Consider the following 20362-nt stretch of genomic DNA (forward strand, 5'->3'; position numbering starts at 1 on the left):
TGGCTGTTGCAGGCCAGATGCCAGTGAATTGGTGCAGCCAGGGGACTGAAAATCTGGCTCAATCAGCTACAGCCGGATGACTTTGTATTTGAATTGTTAGGGAGATTTTGAAGAGGCTGGAAGTGATGACTGCTGTAGCGCAGGAAGCTGCCTTTTGGCTCACGTTTTAGCATCCACATTTCTTACCTTTTTTTTCCATGGACAAGATAGGAAATTATTTAAGGCATATCTGTCATGTTAGGTGTTTGTCATCATTTTCAGACAATGATGATGAAATACTACTGCTTTAAATATATGACTACCAGCCAGTATTGTAGAAAAATGAAACTGCTGCTACGATTGTACAAAAGTGCAGACAGAAATTACAGTTCTACCATGCCCTATGGTCCTACCTATGCTGTAAGCTAAGCCTCAGCTCTTCTGACCTTGCACTGTTTGTGTTCAGGAATTTTATTTCCACTCAGTCACGTGCATAAAAGAGTTGGTTCCTGCCTTTAGCTCATTATGTTTTCCTTACAGACAGTGTTCTATAGCTAAAATGTACGTACCATGTTTGTATAAAAGTTATACAAAAAATGCTTTTTTTTTTGTTTGTGTTTTTTTTTTTGTACAGGAGTAAATCAGTTCAGAATTTAGCTGAAGAAAGGAGCTCTACTGGGAGAATTAATACGACAGACAGTCTTGATGAGGTAATTAAGGACACAATAGATTTCTTTTCAGGCAGAAGAGCCCATTTCTCTGATCTCCTGAATAACACAGGTTATAGGATTTGAAGTAGTAATTCTGAACCAAGACTTTATATCATTCTTGAACTAGGCCACTTCTGTTTCATAACTTTTGGAAGAGATCTGATAGTGACCTTGTGCTACTAGATTGACGACTCTCCTAGATAGATAGACATCTGAGCAATTAAAAGTACATAAGCCTTATTTCCCAACTGAATTTCTCAAGAGAAAGAGAGCATCAGAACAGAAAAAGGGAAGTGAAGAAAGAAAATACTGTATTAAAAAAGAAAGAAATAAGTAACCTGACAGAAAACAGAGTGGTGAAGACTCAAGCTCACTATATGCTTTTCAAAACTATTACCCTTAATTTGGCTAAATTCCTCCTCCATTCAGGTTTCCCTAGCCCTTGGTTTCAGCTATTAATTACTTTCCTGTTCCTGTGATTTGTCCTTTGATGCCGAATGTTGTGTTTTCTTCATCCATGTGGTCCACAGAGGCAAAAAAGTGTCTTTTGCCTTTGAGCTCTAAGAATTTTGGGATTGGAAGAACTGAAAAGAAACATTAAATGAAAGCAGATAAATGGACACAGCGGTCAGGCAGGAGTTATTTGTAGCAAGGATCTTTTCCCTTTGCTTAGTGCCTTTCTGTTATTACTTTACTGTTCCACATTTGTTATTCTTAGAGATTATAGAGATGGGTATTATAAAAGAAGCTTAGACCTCTCCAAATTATAGGTTGCATAATTTCTCTGTAATGAATGGAATATTTTGTTAACACAGGTTTCCTATTTTCTACATCTCTATGAAGATATTAATCAGCTTTTGCCCAGCTAGACAGTACCCTTTTCCATTCTGTCCTGAATTTGTTAGTAACAGTGAATTTTCCTTTGGACATTCATATCATCTTTAGAGGGTTCTCCTAAGAAAGGTCTTCTCATGTCTATGTAGGCTGATGCATTGGCAGAACTATTAAATCCCCAAGGCAAATAATTTGAATAAAGTCTGCTTGTTATCTTAAAAATAGCAAGCTCTGGAAATGTTTCTATAGCACGTTAGCAATTTCTGGCACAAGAAATAAAAAGTAAGCAGGAAGCAAAAGCAGTAAAACAGCAGCTGCATAAAGCAGTAATATTCACTCACAGAGAGAGTAAGCAATATTTTTCATTTCTGAAAACATTTCATGCTGCTCCCGTGCTCCTGGATTGTGTTGTAGCTCAGTGTCAAGCTGCAATAGCTGCTAACAAACCTGGAAAAGGACAACTTTTGTGAACATAAAAATCACTTCCACACAGCACTACATTTTCTTATCAGAGTTTATTGTTGCACTTCAGATACCATGCCACTATCAGAATAATATCTATTTTTTATTTTAAAAAACTTTGAGAAAAATGTTTCCAGCAATTTTCATTCAATGTGAATGACAAGAGTATTACATCTATAAACATTGAAATATCTATTTAATTTCTTCCTGAGGAAGTTTCACATTTTTAAGCAATGAAAAAGGATATTCTGTACAAGAGAGTCTGCAATTCATTGAAACTAATTCTTTCTGCACAAGTAGAACTGGGAAAATATCACAGTACTTTCAGGAATGCTTGCTCAAATAATTAAGTGATTTCCTATCACAGTCTGTGTTTGCACCCCCCTAATAGTCACTTTCTGCTCATAATCACACATTGATTTTTAATGGCACAGATGTCTGCAGAAAGCAAATTTCAGAATCATATTTATGAAAATAAAGGTGAAGCTCAAGCATTTGTTAAAGAAATTGCTTGTGCAGTTATCTACTAGGGGAACAGAAACCATGGCTGTGTTAGCAACCACAATAAAACACCTGACTTTGACTAGCAAATATAAATCTGTTGTAATGAATCAGTATTTTTTAAGAATGTTAATACTGATAGTCTATTTCTGGAAAACAAACACTGATTGTAGGTAAGCTGTGAATAGAAGAGGTTAAACTTTGTCAGATAATTAATGTTGTGTGACTTGCTTACTCAGCTGTACTCATGTGCATCCTATGATTTGGGGAATAACACATCTAGCTGTTGTCTGCATGCTTTGCTCAGACTCTTCATTCTTCACCAAGTTGACTGCACATTAAAAGTCATTCTGTTTTTAAAGTCTCCTGTTAAATGTAAGAATATATTTAAATAGAATAGTTCTGGAGAAAAAAAAGTGGCTTCATACCATCTTTGTATAAACAAGTAATAAGCGAACATCAGAAATTCAGAACTGCAAAGAGCACCAGCAGATTGCCTTTACTTCTCTATTGCTTTTGTGTCTGAGACTACCCCGCCTAGTGTACAAGAAGCTAATCCCGCAGCACCTTTTCTAAAGATGCTAGTGCTTAACAGCTGCATCTCAACAGGAGCTTGGACTTGTGCAGATTCAAGATCGCGCCCTTTCAGCTGCACAGTTCCGTGTCAAGCTACTTTGTTCACAGTATCGACTCGGGTAAAGTTACCACAGGAGTCTGCTGAAGATTTCCCTAGGAACTCATTCATTTTGTTCCCAGTTCCCGCCCTTAGGAAGGGCACTGGGATGATACAAGAGCTCCACCCTGCTGTTCCTCATCAGGACTTGAGAGTCACCAGGGCACTCCTTCCTGGAGGATGAGCTTTGTGTTTAGCTGCCAAACCAAGCCTAGTCCACCCAAGGCCAAGGCCGTGCATGTGGGGGGCTTATCCTCTCAGTGCTACATGGTGACTACAGTTGGGCTGTTTTCCCAGATCACTAACAATTGTAGGGGACTCCTTGCCGTACCTCAGGGAGGACTTCACAGTAGTAGTCCACAGATCTGAGACATGTCACCTTGTCGTAAAATTTCTGGACGGACAATGCGACCAACGTGCATGTCCCCATCACCACTCTGTCCTTGACTGCCCACTCGTTCCCGTTCTGCGGGGGCCTTGATTTCCCAGAGAAAGAAGACAGAAAGAGAGTTCTTGAAAACAAAGAATGAACTATGAATGTGGCTGAAGCCCATTCCTCCTGCACGGAGGAGGCACTCGATTTGTGTTCAGAGGGTCCTCTCACCATGAAAACTTCAGGCACTTGATAGCGCCCAAAGTTTTTCCTATTTTCTTCTATTTCATAATTACTGCTCCGAAGAACATGGAGTAACTGAGGCAGCAGTGCACAAAACAGGAGCTTCATGCAATTCCTGCGGATTTTTAAAAAATGTTTGAGTGATGTTACATCAGATTATATCAAGGGTAAAATCAATCATGCCAGGATGAAAACCCCAGGTATTTTCTCCAGTTATTCAATTTAGTTGTAACAAATCCATATAGATGCTTGCAGGACTCATGAGCTGTCCATTGCATGCAGAGTATTTGCTTTTAGAGATGTTCAGAATCCAGAGTGGTTTTTTATCAAATAAGAAGTATTTTAAGACAAGTCAGCTTTTGGGACAAATCCATATGACAGTAAATATTTAAAGTGAAATCAAAATTCTCATTCTGTCTAATAAATAATAAAGATGTTCATCTTAAAAAATGTCTACTCTAGTAGGTCCTCATCATTAATCATGCATATTCCCTTAGCAAAAATGTGCTGCGTAAAGAGTATTGTTATATACAGCAAATTTGTCTAGATTTTTTTTTTACAGGCCTATCAAAACCAGGTATTACATAGACAAAATCAATAAATAATAAAGATTACTGGTTAGAGGTACAGTAAGGATCTCAACATCAGTTTTCTATTTAGGGAATAACAGACTGGGTTCCATTCCATTACCTTGAAAGTTAAATTATATGATTACATAAATGTTGTAAAACAGCACTGAGACGTATAAAGTTTTTCCACCATTTGATGCATGTTTTTAACTATTCACCTTAAAACAAATTATGATAACATTAGAGAGCTACTGTAAAAAGCATTGCATTTAGTTCTGTAGTTCTCTTTTGTTTTCATTACCTCTTCACGCCTTTAGAAACACTCAGAGCCAAAGTTCAGTGGAGAAGCATTAAGACCTACTCAGCTGAAGTTTTCATTGATCTTCCTTCTCAACTTTTAAATACCATTAATTAGACTTTATCTCACATATAAACTGATGCACTGTGAGATGTATCATTGAAATGTATCACATAAATATAAGCCTGGATATTTGTCTTTTCCATGATTAGAACGTAATTTTCTACCATGATTACACACTGAGTTAATTTTTTGTTCCCTAAAGCTTATTCCTTTAATACCAAACATATTTAAAGTATCTGGAACCAGAACCAGTATTTTCATCTGGAAATCTTACAGATTTTTGCAGCTGACGTAAACTGAAGGTTACTAAAAGATGCTACAATTTTGATCAGGTTGAGGGATCTTGGAATACACAAAGGGTAGGTGGAAGGCAAATAAATTAAGGAAAAAATAATGGTGCAAATTAAGGCAATCTAAGTATGGATCTGTTTCTGCTCTTTACGACTTTTTCATCCATTTCAGTGGAGTCACTCCTGATTCACGGCAATGTAAACAGTATCCAGATCTGGCTGCTCATAGAAGCCAGGAGTGAAAGCCTGTTCATTGCACTGCTTGAGTTTGGTTCACAATTGTTGAAGTATAATACTGCTCATAAGGATTATACTGCAACTTTTGTGCTTCACATGTCCAATTAAATTTCTGTTCAGATACTGGCTATATTCTGTATTTTGCCATTTCAGTCAGTACAAAATCAGACATAGTAATTATGGACAAAGGCCCTTACCACATTGTAAGGGTTTCTTGTTACAGGCTGTAATCATAGGTAATGTTTTTTGTGTGTGTGTTTGTTTTTTAATACACTGCTTTTGCCTGTGGCTTCCAGATTTTGCTCCATGTATTTTGATGCTGTGCACAGCTAAATCATATACGATAACTGTACTTCTCACCCTTGTTAGTATGTACTTTGGGTATTAGCAAGCTGATTCCAAAGGCAGAAGTACACTTGGCATTTTGTGCTACATTAAGTTTTCTTATTTTACGCAAGACAATAATCAAATAGTAAGAAAAACTGTCAGCGGTCTAACAGTGGGCTACAAAACCTACATGAGACACGATACTTTTAAACTGATATATAAAAATGTAAATATTTACCATGAAATTGGACAGGTCATGTATCTCTGAAGCTTATACCAGTTGCAAATAACTTCCACGTATGTGCACAGGAGTCCACAAGTCCACAGGCCCAGAAATGTTTATGAGAAAGATCTGGCCCACCAGAGCTCTAAGAAACACATGTATTTTCACAATCCACATGCCAGCATATGGAAATAATTTCTACCTTTTACTCTTTTTTGAAGAGGTATATCTTACAAGACCTTCTGGTAGCTACTGGAGTCTTTAGGTATGACGACTGAAGCGTGGAAGAGAGATTTCAAAAAGCCTTTTTTCAATGCTATCTTACTTTCTGTAGCTCCTGTCTCAGCCACGATGGCAGGGGTTGTCCCAATTTGTGTAGGAGTTTTGACAGTTCCACATTGTGATCTCTGTAGTAGCTTGACAGAAAAGCCCTGCACTGATGGATACAAAAGGAGATATTTTTATTTAATCAAATGCTGTGCTGCAGTTGCTGTGAATTCTAGGTTTCAAAGTGTGTTCTACCTGTGTCAAAACTTTACTTTCTCTTATGCAATTTATATTGTTTTATGCTATCTACTGCATGCAAGTTTAAGCTCTTCATTAGGAGCTGAACTGTAAAAGATAATTTCAAGGGAAACAAAGGTTGTCCCAAATGAAGACGGAAGTCAAAGCAAAGGATCTGATTCTACTCTCAGGTAGTCATGTAAATTAAGAATCGCACTGAAGCTGATGTAGTTACTTTGAATTTACTGAAGTGTGATTGAAACCAAAGCTTCTAAAATACCTTTGTATGTAGGCACGTACCAATTAGTAACCCCATTTTCAGAAGTATTTGGAGTTGAAAAATACAACAATAAACAAACATAGTCTTGTCTTATCTCTGGCCAAAAGCCTTCTCACTGAATGTTTTATGTCAGTATGATTCTATTGATGTAGTGTCACTTATAATGTAAGTACTGTGAGAAAAAAGTCCCGGCTTACTCGCCATATTAATACATACTGCTGTTCAAACTCTAAGTTTTTATTTGCGTTTTAGTCAGGCTAAATGAAATGGGAATACAGGACAGAATAAACATAAAAGTTACAGCTAGAATAGGAGACGAAACTGGCCTTGGGTACAGGCTGCAGCATTTAATCTGATGGAAATTTCTTCATTTGAGCATTTGTCTGGGGAAAGTATTTATAAAATTCATGGAAACAGAACCTAACCTCTCTTAAAACTGGTTTATATGAGAGGTTGCATTACTTGTCATGGTCTAACTACTCTCAAAGACAAGGGACCAGGCACAAATACACATATCTGATCATGACTGAGAAAAAAAAACATGCACTGTGGAGCCTCTGCTGCTTAAGTCACTTAGGTAAAAGGGACAGGTTTCCAAGTGAATTTCAGGGAATTCCAGGGGTGTCAAGTTTATTATCCTAAGGGGTCCCAAGTTTTAAAAGTTGTTTCTTTAATGACTTAAATTCTTCACTTTTGAAATAAAGAACTGAAAAAAGTCTATGCTCTCCACAGCTATCTTAAATGTTTCATCTGTAGGGAAAAGTAGTCAAATAACTAACGTCTACTTAATTTTGTCTTCTCTCCTTTCTTATGATTTTACCTGTGTGGTCTCCCATATGTGGCAACTGAATCCCTGTATAATGCCAATTAGCATAATGGTTTACCTCAGAATCCATAGGAGGGTATTTTCTACCTTTGCTCTTTCCAAGACACTTTGTTTTTCCTTCTTCCAGGAGCTGACACCAGAAACCTTTATGTGAATCGAACCTGAAACAAATATTTTGCAGCGTAAAGGCTGTGAGATACTGCAAGGAGGATGCATCTCCCAAGTTCAGACTGAAGACTCAAAAAAGTAAACCTAAGGTTATCAGTCTTATTTTAAGGGCAACCAAATCTAAATGTCAGAATCCAAAGGATTTGTGTACATGTGTATTTATGATGTACAGAATGGATGTTACATTCCTGACTGATACCATTGAATCTGTCTTGCAGCTAATGTGAAAAATAAAGAGAAACTAATTCTCTTTCCTTTCTGTTTATGCATGTCAGCATTCCATGTTCCACTTATGGAAATAAAATTCCTTTCGGTTCATCCAAAATTCACATGCAATTCTCACAAAGCAACACTTACTTTGTCCATTTGTCAGAGGTCTACTTCTGTAACAGTCAAGCTCCACACTGAGTGGCTCTGTGGATGATTCACAGAAAATCTAACCCTGAATTGTGTTCTTTGCAGACATTGAAGAATATATCCTACTGACAGCTCGAAGGAGAAGTATGAGAGGCTTCATTTTGCTGTGATCTTACTTACAGACTAACTGGTATTTTAGGAATGTAGGAACATGTGAAAATGATGATTAAATTAACTCACGTTAGGGCTTCAGAGTAATTATAATGAGGAGAGACTCCCAGAAATTTCTGTACTTCATCCATTACAGTAGACGGGTCAGTTCTCAGCTGCTGTCCATCAATAATTAGCAACTACAACAAATAAAATAAATGGAAGTTTAATTTAAAATTCATTATTTCAAGCTTCAAACTGAAAATTCCACCTCTGTCAAACTCATTCATTATACGGACAGTACTGCCCCAGAGAATGATAATTGGACCAGTTTTAATTGTCAGCATCATTAATGACCTGGGAGCAGGGTAAATGGCATGTTAATTAAATCTGAAATGATATTAAATTAGAAGCTGTTGTGACAACAGAGAAATAGCAGTGAAGGATCTAGAAAGATAAGAAATATTGGCAGGAAATCGGGCGAGATTTGTCCAGCCGAGAAAAAAAGGTAATAATGTCTAGAGAAATAACCTATAATTCTCACAGACACATACATATACATGTTACAGTAATGTTGAAAAGCTTGTCACTGGAAATGACCAGAAAGACAGAAATCAGTAGGTAGATGTTAGGTGAAATGCCTTACTTCTTAACCCATACAACAATACATAATTGTATGAAAAAAACTTCTTTGAGAATATGAATAAAGGCAGATGTTATGAGGACATTAAGGCAGGGATGTAGATAGAAACAGAATGTGCAACACATCTCTAGAAAGCCAGATACTGGTATCCTTGAACTTGCTAACTAGTTTGGATACGGTCTACTGTGTATCGTTGCTTTTGCAATGCAAGTTAATCCCTAGTACTTTTACACAGAAAACATAAGGCTACCAGGGCTGGTTCTTCGCTATCACTGTGAGATGTAAAATCTGGCAAAAATCTGTATGACAATGCATATTGTTCTATATTCATGGGTTACTTTTGCAGAAAAGCTAATGAAAACATAATGTAGAGAATTTCATACGAGTATCATGATATTACAGTATTGTGTATTGCATGAAGTCTGCAGGGCTGGCCCAAAAGAGAATACGTGAAATACGTGAATATGGACAATAACACCAACTAGATGTATCAGAGCTTCCTTGGCACACTCTGGGAAAACAGAAGGTGCAGATTCAGCCAACTTGTCTCAGCTAAGCGAGTCCTGGATAAACAGAAGGTTCAGATTGCAGCCAACTTCCCTCAACTAAAGTAATCTTTAAATGTTGCGTGAGGAATAGTGCCAGACACACTGCTAATGTCAGAAAAATCCATTCCAGAAATACATCTACCAAGGAGATACTGATCATGTGATATTGTCTGCCTGGTCTTGCATATCACATGATGTTCAGGACTTCGGATGTGCATCTTTTGAGGCTTGATCTTACACAGGGCCAGAAGGAGGCTAATGATTTGTATGTTACATGCCAACAGAAGCTTGCAGGGAGATCCAATTTTCAGGTTGCTTATGTGCCACCTGTACTGAAACCCATGGGTCCATAAACACACACCCTCTGAGGCTCAATGATACACAGAGAAACTGGTCTTCACACAAAGAATACGTTGAGGATTCAGGATCGGTGATAGATACCAAATGTAGACTATTAGGAACACCAACATGCCGAATTGTTTCAGTGCATGAATGAGTCCCAATAGAGGCTCTGATATGTGGATGCACTGTTATGGGCAGCAATGTGTGAGGAATTTCCAAAAACAAAGTGTGCAGAAGAGACCCAGTGCTTTGACAGTTACAGAAAAGTCATGTTAGGCAAAACATGAATTCACCTAAAAAACTGGTGATGCCAGAGATGTACACGCTGATGTACACAAAGGCTTTATCTATATTGCTAACTAAAACAAATCAGAGTCAGCTTTCTGGTCTGGAGGCCAAATGGCACAGCATGACCTGGATCCATGTTGCTAAACTGTTTCATCTGCAAAACCAAATTGGTTGTGTCCACACTCCCCAATGGTAATGGTTCTTGTTATCTTTCTAACTGTGCTCTGGAACTGCTTGGCAAGATGCTTTTTGCTGTGGGTCCAAACTGTGCCAGAAGTGTGTTAAAAATCAAGCAGTATGGACAGGAGTGGGACAGTGTGTGAATTCCTGCACAGGTACAGGTTTATTTACTACTACAATCTCAGCCTAAGGAGGTTGACACAGTGGGAGATTACTGCATGAAAGGACCAAGAAGTGGGTGAAAACACATGCATTTAAATATTAAGGTGTTACAAAACCACTAGATCACATCCATTTCCATGTGGTAATCCCCATTTCAGAAGGAAAAGGTATTTTTTACACCCCAAAGTATTCAGACATCAAAACTCTTCTCAACCCATGCAGGGAGGGCAACATCCCAGCTGACTTCCCTTGATGCTAGCTGATACTTGCTACCGCTCAGAGTAGACAGAAATATTATTGAGCAGCTTCCCTTTATTTTCCTTCAATTTTTCTTTTGGGAACCCTGATGGACCATCTGATATTAAAGAGACCACAAAGCACTGCATGCCTAGTTCTCTTCTCCTCAACATTACTGACAAAGAGCCAGACATAGAGCGATGAAGCATGAGCAAATGAAAAACAGCTGTAAGTTAAAGGCAGTTCAGGGTACAAGAGAGTTCAAGGAGCAGCAGTGACGTTTCTTGAGCTTCCAGATTATTGTTCTGATTTGTTTTGCAGAAGAAGCTCCCAGCTGTAAGGTGCTAAGACATGACATCCTAGCAATGTCAACCAGCTACTTAGAACATGGCTACGAAGAATCACAATCAATGTCTTAAAACATGCTCTAGTATATCTAGGATATCCCTGAGGATCAGTATTCAGTAGGCAAGACTTTTACAAAGGTAATCTTTTAGGATATTATACATATAAGATTAGGATGTCAAGTTACAGTCTTATTCACCTGATAAGGTGGGAAGTAAGTTAGCCATCTTTCAATATGGGTAGCATACCATCCAGGTGCTAGACATCTCTTTTGGAGAGCTCTAAGCTCAGATGGGGCTCGAGGTCCAGCTGTGATCACCTGATAGAAGCTGAATTTTAGAGCTGCAGGATCTTCATGTGACCGCTGATGCTGTAAAAGAAGTTACATTGCTGGAACTTTACACACCACAAAAGTTGGGAAAATAAGACAAAACTGGTTGGTCTTACTGACCTGGCCTTACTGACCTTGCCATGAGTGATTATTTACATTAAAAGTTACTTAAAGTTAAGAATTCGTCATCTGTGTTAATTAATGGAAAATGCTGGGATAAACATTGTTTGTATCAATAAATATTGTTTATATGAAAAGAAATCAGAAGCTAGACTGATAATAGCAATAACAAACCAGAATGTATAAGTGTTTATTTTCAGTAAACTGAGTGGCAGGTTTTGTACAAATGAATTGGGCATAATAAACACAAATAGCAAGAAGCTCTGCTTCTAGTAGTTTCATATTTTCTTTTTTTAGCTTACACAAGGTAAATACTCAGAAAGGCAAATTTGAACACGGGTATTTATGAGGATCATTGGATAATTCAGGTCAGAAGGGATCTCAGTAGGTTTCTCGTCAAGCCTCCTGTCCAAAGCACGGTAAGCTATGGGATCAATCTCCAGGTTGTGATTACTTCTCATCAAAAAATAACATAAAATATATCATAGAAGTTCTAAGAACTTTGTTCTCTTTGGAATTTTATCTTTTTTTTTTTTAAATATCTTCATTTTGCCAAATTCCTGTTGAAATCTGCAGACCAGAAGAACAAAAATTTCTTAATCTATCTTGTAGTTTGAGCATGAACTAGATAACTGTGTCTATAAACTAGTTTTTGTATGTGCTGATTACATAAATTAATCGAGTAAGTAAGCATTTTTACATGCTTATATCACAGGCAGACTTTTGAAAAGGTGGTTTCTGGTATTTTAACCCTTGAAAGTTCTTCAGGTTTACATTGACAGATACCTCAGCCCGTGAGTGATCATATATGGTGCACTGACTGACGAATAAAAGCTTGTATTATCCAAACCCTTTATAAACATATCTACTGAAAGGATTCAAGGTGGAAACCTTGATTTGTGCCTGCCCTTGTTCTTCAAAGTGCATACCTGATACCAGGAATACGCCCGATCAGATGGGTCAATGAGGATGGTGATGATCTTGGCCTTGGGGATGAGAGAAGCAGCTCGCTTAGGAGCGTCCTCAGAATGGAAATAGTTGGCACTTTTCTCAAAGAGGAAGTCAGTGGTGACATTAGAAGGAGTGGGGAAGAAATCCATGTACCTAGGAAAGCAATATCATTCTCAGAATTACTTAAAAGTTATACAAAGGTTGACAAATCTGTTAAGCGTATTTTATTCTAGAATAATCCATTAAAATAATAGCCTAATTGCCAAATAAAAGCAAACAGAAGTTTACATTATATTTTTGATCATATTTGACTTGGTACTAGCTTTCTTCGTCTCACTACATATAACTAAACATCGCAGCTATTTTTTGGTAACTGGATGAAAACGTTACGATATTCATGTATCTTCTTAAAATTAGTGAATTCTCACTTTCCAGTCAGAACAAACTCCTGTCAAAGTCAAAAGTAGAAAATGGGTTTTCCATATCTGGCCTTTTGCTGACATCAATTACAGTAATAATTACAGCAATACCGTAAGAAAAAGGTATTCAATATCAGAATTGCTTTTACTCAAAAGAGAAAATAGCTTGCTTACGTGGGGAAGATGCACTGAAAAAAACCCTTTCCTGCTTCTGTTAGTTAGCCTCGGTCTAAATGTAAGCTCGGACAAAGACTAAGTCAGAGTCAGCTCTGGGAAAAAGCTGTATCTTCATAACCAAAAAAGAAATTGAACTGTTATTTGTGAATACTCTTGCCTTGAAAGAATCCTAGCCAATTAGTGGACTAATGAGGAGAGACCTTGTCTCTAATTACCATTTGGTAAGCTCATTACATGCCAGCATTAAAATACACTATCAGACTGAAGGTCTGAGAGATTTGTCTGGCAAACAGAATGCAAATCTAAGGGTTAAGCAACTACACCAACGCATAGTTCTGAGTATCCAAGACTTAACTGTGAGAACCTGGCAGGGGCGAGTGGGGCATGTAGCGCAGAGGTACAAATAGGCAAATGGGTGCGGTAGAGGGAGAACCTGTCAAGAGGATGTACCTGGTCTGTACAGGTTGACCACTGGGAGCTTTACGCACCAGTGCTGTGTTAAGATGAAGGTAATTTGGCACATGTCTAGCAGACAAGTTGTATCTGCATGTTAAGGAAGTGGATACGGCAGGAGGAATGAGAGAAGCAGCAAAGTGGTCTTCTAGCAGCATGAAAAAATTGGTTTTGTGGAAGAACTGGCTCACTGTACTTAGGCTGTCTCCATCAGTGCGGATCCGCTATACCTCGCTTGCATGTCATCTTCTCTGACTTCAAAAGTCTCCACAGCAAGGAGTCAGCTTTCTAATTTCCAGTCATTCAGCCAGCATCTCTCTGTTGGTAATAACTGGCTGACTCACCACATTTTGTAATAAGAAGCTGCTGCAACAATTATAACTCTGTAAAAACTAAGTGACTTAAAAAGAAATTGGATTTGATGTATCTGCACTAAGACCATAGAACAGTGTTCACCCTGTTAATTTTGTGGATGAATATAAAGTCAAAGGCAAGAAAACTATTCTCCCGTAAACTGGGGGAAAAAAAAGAAACAGACAAAATATCAATAATCTTTTACTGGTGCTTCCCAGCCACTACAGCATGTTACCGCTTCTCATCTTGTAGTGCTTTATACTGCAGCACTTTCTGAAAGTAAGAGAAATCAAGAATGACCTTCTGGGTGTAGCTATGTCCAGTGACTCCCTGGTAGCCATAGTGAACGTGGCAGCAGTGATATCTACTGTTTTAGCATCACTTACTAACCTTACAGAGACACTAACATTCTCCTAATTACCTGATCTTTGAAAAACATTTTGAGAGGCTTTCCCTGTCCCCCTTTTACCTGATTGCTATTTCTAAATCTTATTTAAAGGAAAAAATGCCTCTCCGTGATATTACCTTTTTTTCTCTTAAGAAATAAGATTTCCAACAGGAACATAATTTTTCCCTCCATATAGTCAACTAAAAACCATTACTGTCCCAACTTCAAAGGCACGTGTAATGAGAAATACATATTTTGTTACTGTTTTGCATATATTAATATATGGATATTTACAAGAAAGCCTCACAAAAGTTAGTGCGTTTATGATATTCTGTAGTAAGACTGTTAATCCCTTGCATTCATTTATCATTTTAGAAGGACACTGAAGTTTATTTTTTTCTCTCACTCTCTATATAAACAACTACCATTACCAACAGTAATGTAATTTTTGTATTGTTCACAACACATAAATTTTTATATTTATACTAATAACCCATCTTACCAATCAATCCCCCTGTGGTAGTTATTTCTATTAAAGAACTGTACCTCCTCAAAGGTTTTTGGGCTGGGGGAGTTACTAATGATGGAAGGATGCATGATCAGGAACAAATACAAGGCTGTGGTACCTGCAAATAGGATAAAAGTTCAAGATTAAAAAAAAAAAGTACACATACACACATTTTTTGGGGGGTCATACCCGCAGATGGACTAAATCAGCTTTATTCCATTTCATTTCAGTGAGGGGATGATGATTTATGTCACCTAAGAATCTGTGCTTTCTGTGCTTTTAAATTGAAGACATTTAAAGAACTGTAAATAGTTAACACAGAAACTGGAGTGCCAATGCTGAAATCTGTTTTTCACACTTTTAGTAACTGTGTTTTTAAAATAATTATTGGTTTTTACGAGACTGTCAAAAAATAATTTAAAAATCTTGCACTCAGTAGCTATTGGTGAAGATGAAAGGAAGCACAGATGCAATTTTCTGATTACAGACAAGGAAATTAACCATTAAGTTAATTTATAAACTACTGCAACCTTGCAATTCAACCTGTCCATTAGGAACTTCTTAACTTGAAATAAGTGCCATGAAATAACAAGTTTCTATAAACAAGACACTTGCAGGACAGACAAGAACTTGCAGTTAAGAATCTACACCATTTGAAAAATGGCTGTCCTTTCCTCCTTCCGCTTTGACAAGATCTTGTGTATCTTGTTGATCTCTTTATCAAAGTGATGCTCATTTTGACATAAAGCCAAAAAAATCCAATACACACCTGAACCCTGCATTTTCAATATGTGTACTGTCTGTTGTTGTAACTTACATTATTAAACTATATTTGGATGATATCTAAAAATAAAAAAATGCTATTAGATGATCAAGATCTCTACACAACAGTCTGAGTAAAAAGTGATTAATCGTTGTAATTATTTGAACTTACACATAGCCTATCTTGTTGAAATACAATAAAATCTCACCAGTTTTCTGGGGTCCTACAACCAAGAATTTTGGTAATCGATCACAGGTTTTTTCTTTAGACCAGATATCTCTGTGCCGTTTGTCATCACAGGGATTCTAAAATGGAGAGCAACAACTAAGAATTTCATCACACCTGATAAGGTTCTCAAATTATGTTTAGATAAATTATCAATTTTTCACCAATGTACAAATATTCTTACCGAAAATATTATTTTCCCTTATGACAGAAAACCATGTTATGTATTAAAGAACTATTTCAGTGATTCAGAAAGGTATTCGCAATGTAACTAGGCCAGAAACTGTATCTCTTAAGCGTTTTTTTTTCTGATGAGACAAGCGTGTTGAAGAAATGTGGTCTTCATTCTAACTCATTCCTACATGTATATAGTTGCCCCAAATACCCAACAGACCCTGGGACAAGAGAATTTCTCCTATGAAATGTCAGTATATTCAGCAGAATTATGCCAAAGATAAATTTGATCCCACATACTTAAGATGTGGGAATAATTCAAAACCAATGATCAATTACATACAAATTAGGAAGACTTAAAATTGCTAATGGGTGATCTAATTACAGACTTTTTCTTTTACATTACTGTAACAGCTACCACCCTATACATGCTGTCATTTTTAAACTAAAATAGTTAATTATAATTTAAGGATTTCCATTCACAAATACATATTCTGATCCTCCAGTTCAAATCAGTACATAATATTGCATCCTGTTTTTTCATGTGCTGCTTTACAACTGAAGCAGTTTAAATTTGTTTTAGAAATTCTACTTGCAAACAGTTTTTGACACTGTTGTTTGGCAGTACTGCACTGAGACAAAGGGAATTACCAGTCTTCTAGGCTTAAAAAAATGTAACTGTATTCAGATTTACGTGCATTATAGAAAAAGACACCATATTCAGTATATGTTAGTCACCGCTACTTACAAATTTATTTGCTAAGTAATTCTAATTTTTCAAGTCATTTGGCTACAGGCTAGTTTCCATTTTTTAAATTCATTCTCTCTTAACGTTATGCAAAATTCTTGACATTTTTTCCCCTAGTTCAATGTTTTATTCAATAACAGCATGAATTTCAAGATGTATGTTTAAGTCCAAATTGATCTCATTAAGTCCAATATTAATCTCATACTCAGATTCTAAGTTGGCAATTCAATATCCAATGCTAGAAAACATTTGAGTAAGCAAGCTTAAATACATTTTTCTGCTTGATTTAGTAAAGCTTGCTCCTTAGAATATTTCTACCAAGTCACCTCAAAAGGATGATATTTGGGATACATATTATCACTGTAGGGACACATGTACCTACAGCACTCAGACATTCCACTGAATTGGTTGAACCATCGCCAAGGTGTGCAAAAAGAACATGACAGCGTTCACCGCTTGGTGCAGTAGTTTCTCTTTAGGGACTGTGCTCTTAGCGCTGGGTGATGGGCTGAAGACCTGCCAACTGCAAGGTCAGTGCAGGCTTCAGTCTTAGCAGGTCTTCACATTCTTGATATTTTCAATTTGCTCACTTATGAGAGCGGGATAATCAAGCAGCAGAGTTGATAACATCAATGTATTAAGTGCTGGTAAACGCGTGGGCAGTTCTCAGCCTTTTGTGAATAACTTCCTAATCTATCTAAGCTATTTCTACTTGGCTAGTCAGTTTTAGCACGAAGGTAGCCATGGTCTTAATGCTCTCTGCTCTTTTTGGATGCCCCCTTCTCCTCACACGCTTGGAGAAAAGTTCCTTTCTTTAACGGCCAATTCCTAAATTATGCATATACATCTCTCGGTCAAATGCTTCATTCCTGTTAGTTCCAAAAGGAGAAGAGAAATAAAACAACGTGCCTTTCCTGCACTTCCCACATTTCTAAAAGCAAGTAAAGTCACAAATAACATGAATTAAAGGTAATTTTAATTACACATCTTAGTACGTATTTATTTCACCACCTTTCTATGGAGATTTAAGCAGCAGAGAAAACAATCACGTACACTAAAGCTTCAGTAAGCTATTTCATGGAACCAACTAGTAAATCTAAAAATATTACTGCTTTTCTCTATGAGAAACTGAAACAAAGAACTTCACAAAAAACACCATCAAGATGATTTTTTTCTGATCTTTTCATCAGCAAGCCTGCCTACCTGCCAGAGAGGGTCCTTTTGCTCAGGGAATAGTTCAAAATACTTGTGAGCCAGCTGAACCGGAGGAAGAGTTTGCAGTTTCAGGTTTGTCCAGGTACGAACAAAGTTGGCCAGATTCACAAAGGTGTACAACCCCAGGCGGTCGTTTCCATAATTAGACAAATGTGTCATGAAGATGCTAATCTTTAGAAAACAAAATAAAGAAAGCAGACATTGACTCTCTGTATCACTAGATGGCAGTGTAACCACAGATAATATAAATTTGATTTGCATTTTGCTCTTATTTAGAGCTGCAAGACTTTGATCACATTCGCGTAGACCTTCCTATCCTTGCTCTTCATTGAATTACATCCTCCCCTTCTCAAGTCAACTCAATGCAATCAATGAAGAAAATTGTGGAATAGGTACTGAGCTCTGTGTGAACTAGGACATGCAATCCTACCCTGGGGTTGTACAATATTTACATAATATTTATGTATTCAATGGAGAATACAACAAAAACAATACCCACAGTTTTACTTCAAGTGGAATACAAATGCAATATTAAAAATGTGAATTCTGTTTTCGTGGAAAAGTAAAGAAGTCAGAGACCCAGAGCTGACCTCTATTGCTGTGATTTAAGTCTTGTTGCTCCAACTGCAAGTTTTGTAGGATAAGTAGCTCATGTCTTCTACAAAGCTATTCTGCAGCACTGGGCAGATAGTCGAATCATACGCAGAAACAAACAAAGAAAATCTGAAACCCGACTGAGTACTTTCAAGTAATTGTGCATAAAATACTCCCAAATAATAATAATTTAAAAAGAGCTCAATATCCCATCAGTTGTAAGGCTGCTTGTATTTTGCTCTTCCAACACCTTACTGCGAAATTGCTACTCAGATAAATCCTCCCTGCTACCTCCCTTGGTCCAAACGCACTCTCACACTCTCAATGGAAGCATATTTCGATGCACGTAAACTGTGCTGATGAGCGGAGCAGGAATACACAGACAGCAAGATGGTCTCCCAGGGACTGAGGAAGGGCTGAAGACTGAAACCTCTGTTTTGCAAAATGATCCATTTTCAAAGTAACTTTTCACTGATGAAACGGTCCGTTCTTACACTAAAATCTGCAAACCCTTGCCTCCTTAGCAGTGAATTTTTTTTTTAAATAGAACTCTCCCAAGATAAATTCTCCAGACTAATCTCCATTAAAAAATTAGAAACATGACTCTTTTTATAAATAAATCTGCTAATGCCATGAATGGGCAATTTCTATTTAAAGTAAAACTTGATGTAAGCCACTTTAAAAAGAAAAAGGCTTATCATGGCCATAATTCTGAAATTAGTGCAGGAACTGAAGTTAATCTTTTGTAAAGGAATTCCAGCCTTCAATTTAAAAAAGGAAAAAGAAAAGAATGAAAAACTGGAATCTACAGCTGTATTCTTTTGTTTCAGAGTATTTAAAACACTGGCTTCCTTTGATATAAAACGTTCAAAGCTATTGAACTTCTATTTTTGAACACCTAACTGTAACACTACAGAGTACTTGCAGTGAATGGACATAGAAAATGTGTTGTATTAATAGTGTCATTTGGTGACACCTCTTGGCTTATAAAGTAAGCTGAGGGCTTCAGTTTGTCTGACTCAAGTAAAATTAGAAGATATACACTGCTAAATCATTAGGATACAATCTTTCTTTTCAGATAGGACTGAGATGGAAAAAAACCCCCACCCTCCCCTTTAGGCAACCACTAATAAGCGTTTTGCCAAAGTACAACCTTTTCGAGTTTCCTTTTTTATTTCAATTCTTAAAGCAGGAACAGACCAGCCATAGAACTACGTTGTTCTCAACAAAGACACAATCAGAGGGTTTCCATAAAAAAGGTTAACTTGTTTTCTTGACAGCCTCTTTCTTTCCTACACGTGGGTTGACCTCTGACATTTATGTCAGTTCACCTCCTGGCAACTCCTCACCTGCCAACAGCTACAGCACTGCACTGGAAGAAAAAGCAAGAGGAACTTGAAAAGATTGCTAGTTTGGGGAAAATATGTATTATTCTTTCCCTGAAGGAAATATCACTGTAATTTTAAGAATGTCAGAGTGGAGGCTGAAAAATTGATCGGACGCATCATCATAAATAATTTCCAGCATATGAAACTGTGTCAATGAAGGGGAAAAATGTATCAGAGACCTTAGTTCCCATTTTACAGTTTATGTCAAATACTTCATGGTTAATTATTTACAACAAAAAGAAAGGTGATCAAATGCCGGTTTAAAACATAAATGACTAAATCTTGTAAAGAAGTGCAGACTTAGCGTAACCAAATATATGATCTAATATACAACCTTACATTGTAGAAAAGGTCTCCTTTACTTCTGTATGGCATCAAAAATATTACAGATCAGCTGAGACTATCTTGCAGGAAAATCTGACCAGAAGTTTTTCCCCTCCTGTTGATACTGTACAAAAAAATTCTTAGTAAAATCACTACCACTACCTGTGTAAAATTAGCAAACTGCAATCCTGTGCTTCATGAACAATGAAATATTGTTGATCCAGGGCCTAATTCACCTGATCTGACCTGAGAAATACTTACTCTTGCTTTCAGCTGCAAAAGTTCTTTACAGGCTAAGCTAGCAGCCTGTGTAACTAACAGGAGCGTGATGCTGCAATGGCCGCATTTACATTTCTCTGAGAACGATCTTGGACCACTGTGCACACCAGGGATCCCTCCGAGAGGTGGCTTACAGTAC

The 20362-nt window shown here is 37.2% G+C and overlaps 1 protein-coding gene across 2 annotated transcripts in view; it reads right to left on the reverse strand.

Annotated features, from left to right (window-relative positions):
* Positions 1-3485: 3485 nt before the first annotated feature.
* The window catches only part of LOC142082263 (bifunctional heparan sulfate N-deacetylase/N-sulfotransferase 3), a 62905-nt gene continuing 46028 nt past the window's right edge, over positions 3486-20362 (reverse strand). The window contains exons 6-15 of one of the 2 annotated variants that reach the window (XM_075150285.1): positions 17627-17809; positions 15485-15581; positions 14508-14631; positions 12193-12367; positions 11012-11182; positions 8158-8267; positions 7451-7553; positions 6108-6218; position 5593; positions 3486-3671 (exon numbers count right to left, since the gene is read on the reverse strand). In XM_075150285.1, coding sequence (XP_075006386.1) covers positions 3589-3671; position 5593; positions 6108-6218; positions 7451-7553; positions 8158-8267; positions 11012-11182; positions 12193-12367; positions 14508-14631; positions 15485-15581; positions 17627-17809 — 1158 coding nt within the window. In that variant the 3' untranslated portion in view covers positions 3486-3588. Of the gene's footprint in view, positions 3672-5592; positions 5594-6056; positions 6219-7450; positions 7554-8157; positions 8268-11011; positions 11183-12192; positions 12368-14507; positions 14632-15484; positions 15582-17626; positions 17810-20362 lie in introns of those variants that run through there. The other variant, XM_075150286.1, reaches the window with a different exon arrangement.

Source organism: Calonectris borealis, chromosome 4, assembly GCF_964195595.1.
Source record: "Calonectris borealis chromosome 4, bCalBor7.hap1.2, whole genome shotgun sequence".
Classification (NCBI taxonomy): domain Eukaryota; kingdom Metazoa; phylum Chordata; class Aves; order Procellariiformes; family Procellariidae; genus Calonectris; species Calonectris borealis.